Here is an 8,208-nt window from a genome sequence, read left to right as displayed (position 1 = left end):
TATATATATATATATATATCTTTCTCTCCCCATTTATTATCTATTTATCTACTGTATTTTCTGGCATACAAGTCGACGCACTATACAGCGTAAACACTCAAGCATCGTCTCTGACTTTCCAAACCCCGCTGCATTTCACCTGGTATTTCTGGTCCTCCAAAGACGTCTTGGGGTTTAAGTCGACCTACCTTTTGAAGGCTGTGAATTTTGGTAAGAAACATTCGACTTGTGTGCCGGAACATTCAGAACCAATTCCTGAATTCACATATAAGTGATTGCGTATTACACAGACAGCTGTATGGTATGATGACACCAATCTTATATTGATATTAAAGTGGGGAGGACGCAAAACGTATAATGCGAATATTTTTCTCAGTAAAGCTCCAGGAATTTAAAGGTGCTCCAGCATGGTCACACTCCAATGAATGAAACAAGTAAAAGATAAAGATACTTGGTGTAAATGTAATGAACAATAAGAAAGAGAACACAGGACGCGCTCACAAGGTTTCATGAATAAGGTATTAGCTTAAAGTTTTAATGGAAAGAGAAAAAGTTGTGATGTTTCGGACGTTAGTCCTTCATCAGAAGAAAGAGAGAAGCGTAGCTGGAGAGATAAAGCAGAATATTCAGTGAAAGGGAGAGAGAGAGAGAGAAAGAAACAACGAACGAAGATTTGGAAACCAGGTGGAAATGGTGTACAGTTGAAGAATTTAAGAGAAGAGGAAGGAAAGAGGGAGTGAGTATGAAACAGACAATCTTAACATTTTAATGGAAAGAGAAAGTATCTTAACGTTTCGGACGTCGGTTTTTCATCTCAGAAAATAAAAATATAGCGGGAGAGAGAAGCTGAATAGTCAGTGAAAGGTAGAGTGAGAGGGAAAAAAAGGATCGACGTACTAAAAGCAAGGTGGGAATGCTATACTGTTGGGGGTGTTAAAAATGAGTGGTGGCCGGTGTATACGAGGCGATATCAAACATTTTCCGGACTAATTCTGTAGTGCACCAACACGATTGCGTGCACAGTGACCTTTATGAAGCAGTGAGCCGAGTGATATCGCTATGTTTACTTCACAACTTGTGAAGTTTGTGTTTTTGTGGTCACGTGTATTACCGTAGTCTGCAATTTTGTTATGGACACGAAAAGCCAGCGTGAAATTTTGCTTTAAAGTTTGGAAGTCTGCGAGATCGACATTAAGCATGCTTCGGCAAGCTTACGGTGACCAGGCAATGGGTCGTATGTAATGTTTGGAATGGAACAGGCGCACGACAGAGCTGCAGCGCAATTAAGAGCATACTCATAGTGGTTTCGACATCCGAGTATTGTGCATCGAGAATTCGTTTCCCAGGGCCTGATCGTCGACGGAGGGTTCGGCTGCGACGTTTTAAAGCGTTTCAGTGAGGGCATTCGGCGAAAGCGACCGGATCTGTGGAGCGTAAAAAATTGGATTCTTCACAACTACAATGCACCCTGTCACCAGGCTCTTCTCACTCGTGAGTTCCTCGCCAAAAACAAAATAGTATCACTTCCGCACCCACCCTATTCGCCAGATTTAGCACCTGCAGACTTCCAGTTTTTTCCCCAAGAGGAAAATGCAGTTCAAAGGTCGCCGTTTTAACACCGTTGTTGAGATCTAGAGCGAATCGCAGTAAGTCTTCGACTCGCTTACGAAAGATGACTTCCGGGCCGGATTCCAAAAGTGGTAGGAACGCTGGCACCGGTGTACTGCTGCGCAAGATGACCATTTTGAAGGAGGCAATGTTAAAATTTAGAGAAATAAGTTATTTTGTATTAAGCATAACTTGTCCGGGAACTCTTTGAAACCACCTCCTATATGCAAATACGAAATGCACACTGTACTGGGCCGACCATAGCGTTGGGGCGGCAGATAATGTTGATAACAAAAGTACTGTTATTTATTACGGCTAGTGCTTGAGCAAAAGAAGTGTTGGATCTCTTTGCCATTGAAAGGATGTCGTTAACAATAACATGAAACTGACAATTGAAATACTAAACCTCTTGAAATGAGTTTTTATGATCTGTATGCTATGAACATAAGGCATTTTATGAAAACGAACACATCTATAAGGCAATTAAGAACAGGGAAACTGGCAAAGTGAAATCTATTCTATTTGTATTCGATAATATACGATATAGTGCTTCAGAAGCGGGTGAACTCAGTGCTCATCTGCTCTCCACATTAATGTCAACCATTTTGAAGTGTAAACCTTTCGAATATCTCTGCGCTAAACATAAACTTGATATCACTTTCTCCCGTCGTAAAATCTCAGAATCTCCAAAATTGCTTCATTCGTTCTCTTTCCTGTCGCCGTTGTCCTTTTCCTTTCTTTCTTTCTGTCCTTTCTTTCTTTCTGTCCTTTCTGTCTCTTCGTTTTGCTCTTCAATAAATTGCAATGCAATATTATTGCTAAACTTTCTTTCACTGCATACTCGAGATTATCGAACATCACACGAACCTTTCTTGACTGTACAGATTCTGCACACACTTGAGCATGTCTCTGTGTGTGCGTGTGTGTGCATTTGTGTGTGTATCCGTCTTTGTGTTTGAGCTTATACCCCGCCATCGCTTGAAAACCAGTGTTGTTTTTATTTACTTCCTGGTAACTTAGCACTTCGGCAAAAGGATCCGATAGAATAAGTACCCGATTTTCAAAAATGAGTGTTGGGGTAGATTCGTTCGACTAAAACATTTCAAGGTGATGCCCCAGCATGGCCACAGTCTAATGATTGAAATAAATAAAAGATAAAAGAAGCATATATGTTTTTTATATATGTATATGTGTAAATATCTATATAGCATGCATACGTGTGTGTGTGTGTGTGTGTGTGTGTGCTTACATAAAATATCGTTTAAAATCCCGTAAAGTCCAGTGTAATATGACAGAGCTTTATCCAGCAGGAAGACGGATTATCAACACTTTAAGTGGAACGGTTGAAAATTGCAAGTTTATCCGCATGAAACCAATAGTAGCATCGTTAATTCACATATAAATAAGATATACATGCACTCATACACATGCACACACACACACACACACACACATATATATATATATATACATACATGCATACATATATATACACACACGCATTCACACACACACGCACACACGCACACATACATACACACACACATATACATATATATATATATATATATATATATATATATATATATGAGATGTTTTGATATCCAGATAACCCAAAAGGCAAGTAAGGCTAAGTAAGTGCTACGGAAGATTCGTTGTTAAGTTCGTGGTTCAGTAATAGTATGAGTGAGGAGTCCGAGGCAGGTCGTGTGTGAGCGTGTATATGTCAAAGAAAATAAGATAACAAGGCCAAGGCAATTTGATATTGTTAGGACATTTATAAATAGAAAGTTGGTCTGACAGCTGTTTCAGGGAAATAAATGATATTTCATCAGCAGAGACGAGTTAAAAGAGCTTCAGTAGAAAGAATTAGTAGATTTCATTCTTTAAGAGGTTATTTTATTGTATATCTCTCCTTCTCCAGAATAACTTCTAAATATATGAATTCTGCTATATCCTTCTACTGAAGCTCTTTTAACTCGTCTCTGATGATGAAATATCATTTATTTCCCTGAAACAGTTGTAAGACCACCTTTCTATTTATAAATGTCCTAGAAATATCAAACTGCATTGGCCTTGTTACTTTATTTTATTTAACATGTGTGTGTGTATGTGTCTGTGTGTGTTTGTATGTGTGTATGTGTGTGCATTCATATCTACACATAGTATACTAACACTTCTGTTTTTTTTCTTTTCTCTAGGTATTCAATGTAACCAAAATCTGGTGCTATCGAATTACGTCTACAGCTCTGGCACTGCCGATGGCTGTGTTGTGTGGTATCAATTTCGCTTGCATGAGTTTTTGTAACGTGTGGGTAGTGAACCCGCTGGTACGGTGCCTGGCCATAGAATGTCACCTCATCAGACAAGTATGGGACATGATACTCGAAGTTGTCTTCCGGCCACTGTTCGTCACTCTCAGCGATTGCATCACCTCCGTAAAGATGGCTCTCGCGGGTGAATGACATAAGTGGAGCGGCCAAAGAATGGCCGCCGTTAATGCAGAGAGCGTGATTGACATTCCGCGTACAGAAGAAATCATAGAAACTGAAAGAAAAACCGTAGTTGATGTGAAAACCGACTGAATGTGAATGAATTTGAAGAAAAATACGAACGGAACGCAATTAAAGAATGATGTTTGTTAACCACACTCATTTCCCTGCTGTCCATCCTTTTCAGTTGATGTTTGCAATAAAAAAAACACACAACATTGACTCCCACAATGACTAAAAGCTTGTCTTCATTCAATCTCGTGACATTCGCCATATTCATCTTTATTGTGGCTGTTGTTGTCGTAATTGCTGTTTATATTTCATAATTATCTCTTCTATTGTTGCTTTTGTTTTGTTGTTATTGTGTTTTATTGTTTCAAATGCTCCTAGCTATCACCCATTTAAGTACAGGAACCGGTTTCAAATTCCAGTTAAGCCGGAACTTTTATATTTTGCCTCTGAGTCTCTTAAGAAAGGCATGAGCGTCACACGATCTCATTAATCCCTTTGTGCCTATGCAAGAATCCTTTCAAACCTGCGCAGGTCAACTTGGCCTTCGATCCTCGATGAAATGAAATACCAGTCACATTCTTTGGTCATATAAAAAGAATCATAACTCCTTCTCAATTCATGACTTTGAGCCTCTTTTAGAAGCAATTCTTATATTCATTAAAGTGAAAAGCTGGCAGAATCGTCAGAGCGTCGGGACAAATGCTTGGCACTATTTTGTTCCGGTTCTTTACGTTTTGGGCTCAAATTCCACCGAGGCCAACTTTGCTTTTTGCCCTTTTGGGTCGTTAAAATAAAGTACCAATCAAGTGCTGGGGACGATGGATTTGACAAAACTCCTCCCCTCAAAATTATTGTGCCTTTAATAGATAGATTAAATATTACCATCAGAACGGTCAATGGTGCGAACCGGGAGAATTTTTATCGTGTCGGACAAAATACTCAACAGTATTTTCTTCCGGCTTTACGTTCAAATACCGCTGACGTCGACTTTGCCTGTCATCTTTTTGCGATCGATAAAATAAGTACCAGCTGACCATTGGTGTTGATCTAATCGGCTAACCCTGTCCCTGAAATTACCGACTTTGAGAGAGACTTTGAAATCATTATTAATAGAACGGTTACGCCGACGAGCTGGCAGTTAGATGGCAAGTGCGTTACAACGTGAAACAAATATTCTATGTGTGCTTTTGTGACGGCACTTTACGTTCCGAGTTCAAATCCCTCTTTGATCATTTTTACCTTTTTATCCTCCAAGAATGGAAGTATTGTTTTGACTTATTCCACCGCAGCCAACATCACCATTTTTCAGTCCTAATACCTTTAATAGAGGCAATTATTATTCGCCAGTTTTATTTTTATTGCGGGTTTTCATTGCACTACCAAGCCCAGCTGGGTTGGCATCGGCTACATGCGAAGTTATTGTATTAATTTCTTGTGTTCTATTATATTAGCAACAATCAGCGTCACGTGTGCAAATGCTGTTTTTACAATCTGATTTACTTTATTTTTCAGATACTTATATAGAAAAGGTTTCTCCATTTACAAATGTACATATACATATACTCATACACACACACATATAAATATATATAAAGATACATACATAGCTATGCATACGTATTTATATATTATATATGTACATATCTACATATATATATATATTCATATATATATACACACATGTATATATATATACATACATACACACACACGCATACATACATACATACATACATACATACATACATACATACATACATATATACATACATACATACACACATACATACTATAAACAGAAATTTCAAAGTAGCCCATACACAAAACTCTCGATTATTTAGTCATGTTGTAACTTCTGTTGGTTGAAAATAAAATTTATATAAACCCATGTTTTCAGTTCCATTCTTCTTGTTTATTCTACCAAGTCTATGTATGTGTTTATATATATATATATATATATATTGGTTGTGTCTTCGAATAACAATGTCCTCCAATTAGCCTTAATCATTTTGTCTGTGTATTTGACATATCCCAGGTTACGGTCTCTTTGTCATCAAGCACATCTAAGTAAGTCTGCTCGATGCAGTCAGTTTTTCATATCTTATCCACTTTTTGATGCATACTTTTGGGAAAGACATGAAATTTCTCATTTCACTATATTTTTTACAGCTCAGCTATCAAATTATATCTTGTGATATCAACATTCATTAGTTTGCGTATAAAGTTCTCCATTTTTTTTAATTCTTATTTCTTTATCTTCTAATACTCTATGCATTGGATATATATTTTGTATTCTATTTGTTGTTTATGTTTTGTTTTCTTTTACTATTTCTGTGGAGTTATACAATTTGCACTATTTTTCTTTTTTCTTTCTCACTCTAGTTGCAATGTGATGTGTATACGTATACCCATGCGCACACATATACACGCACATATAAATGCGGGAATGTATATGTACATTTGTACGTATATGTACTCATATACATATATATGTGTGTGTGTGTAAACACATATATATGCATATATGTGTGTATATGTATATATATATATATGTAATCACATATATATGAATGTGTGTATATATATATATATATATACATATATATATATATATACTTATACATATATATGTAAATATACGTGTGTGTGTGTGTGTACATGTGTGTATCTATTTACGTATATATCTGTTTACATATATATATTTATATACATTCATATGTGTATATTTGCCTATATCTGTATATTTAAGCATATGATGTGTAAAATATATACGTATACACACACAAACATATATACATGTGTGTACACATATGTATATATGCAGACATATGTGTGAATAAATATGTATATATATATATCTATATATATATATATATATATATACATATATATAGGTTTAATATATATGTAATATCTATATATGTGTGAGACTTTGCATGTGCCCGCTTTTCTGTGTGTGTGCGTGTGTGTTTGTGCACCCGCGTATGTTTGTGTGTGCGTATGCGCAAATGTTTCTTTTCGATTTCCATTGGTGCAACAGTTGGTTCACATCTTACTGATTAAGACACATATTTACATTTAACGTTTCAGTTTTTCAACATAGAAACACTTTTATCAATTTATCTCCATCCTTCTCTTCGTCATCGCCATGTTGTTATTTACGCCATATTTACTGTAGCGTAAGTTCTTCGATTCGGTAAAGAAAAAAACGTTTTCGCTTCTACTATAATTTGTTCATTTCTATTTCTGAGTGCGATTTTCTTGGCATAATATTTTTGCCTTATTAATTGTGGTCATCCAATCCACCAATCATCTTCGTTCTTCATTTAAAGCTGGTCTCATTCACTTCTAGAACTCTCTATCTTGTTATGTTTAAAATATGGCTGTATTTATCTTCTTGGTGTATATTTTCTTCTTCTTCTTCTTCTTCTTCTTCTTCTTCTCATCCCGCTACTTCACATGATATCTGTTATTCTTATCATTATTATTGATATTATTATTACCTCCGCCTTAGCAAAGGCTGAGTTATTGGTTTCAGTAGTGTTTGTTTGTCCGTGGACAAAATATCTCAAGATTTTTGGATCGATCCGGTACCGGACAACGATTCTGGATTATTTTTCCTATTTTTTTTTTTACTTAATTTCATGGAGTGGTCGAGTACGTTTTTAGTATTCTCGTTTGTGAGAGCAGGCTTTGGTCGGCCGGAGGCTATAGAAGAAAACACTTACCGAAGGCGCTACGCAGTGGGGTTTGAACCCGGAACCATGTGATTGGTAGGCAAGCTACTTACCACACATCCGCTCCTGCACCTACTACTATTATTATTATTATTATTATTATTATTATTATTCAGTAGTTTTATTTTTATAACGTACTTTCACTTCACTACCGAGCGCAGCTCTGTGCGCCTTGGGTATGTGCTGTGGTTTGCTGTGGTGCTCTTATGTTTACTGTATTGAAAGTGTTTTGCGTAGAATATGTGCAGTACCCAGTAGTGCAATTTTCTGTATGTTATATATATTTGTAAGTCCTGGTGTTTTTGTTATGTATTTGTCTGAATATTTTTTTATTATACCTAAGGCACCTACTATGATAG

General features: G+C 36.5%; 1 protein-coding gene across 1 annotated transcript in view; it reads left to right on the top strand.

Annotated features, from left to right (window-relative positions):
- Window positions 1–6,000, top strand: part of LOC106879285 (caveolin-3) — a 121,671-nt gene extending 115,671 nt beyond the window's left edge. The window contains exon 3 of the mRNA XM_014928785.2: window positions 3,810–6,000. Within this exon, the coding sequence (XP_014784271.1) occupies window positions 3,810–4,073 (264 nt within the window). The 3' untranslated portion in view covers window positions 4,074–6,000. The remainder of the gene's footprint in view (window positions 1–3,809) is intronic.
- The last annotated feature ends 2,208 nt before the right edge of the window (window positions 6,001–8,208 follow it).

Source organism: Octopus bimaculoides, chromosome 6 (genome assembly GCF_001194135.2).
Source record: "Octopus bimaculoides isolate UCB-OBI-ISO-001 chromosome 6, ASM119413v2, whole genome shotgun sequence".
Taxonomy (NCBI): domain Eukaryota; kingdom Metazoa; phylum Mollusca; class Cephalopoda; order Octopoda; family Octopodidae; genus Octopus; species Octopus bimaculoides.
Note: the sequence above shows the minus strand (reverse complement) of the source record. Positions and strands in the feature narration are given on the sequence as shown.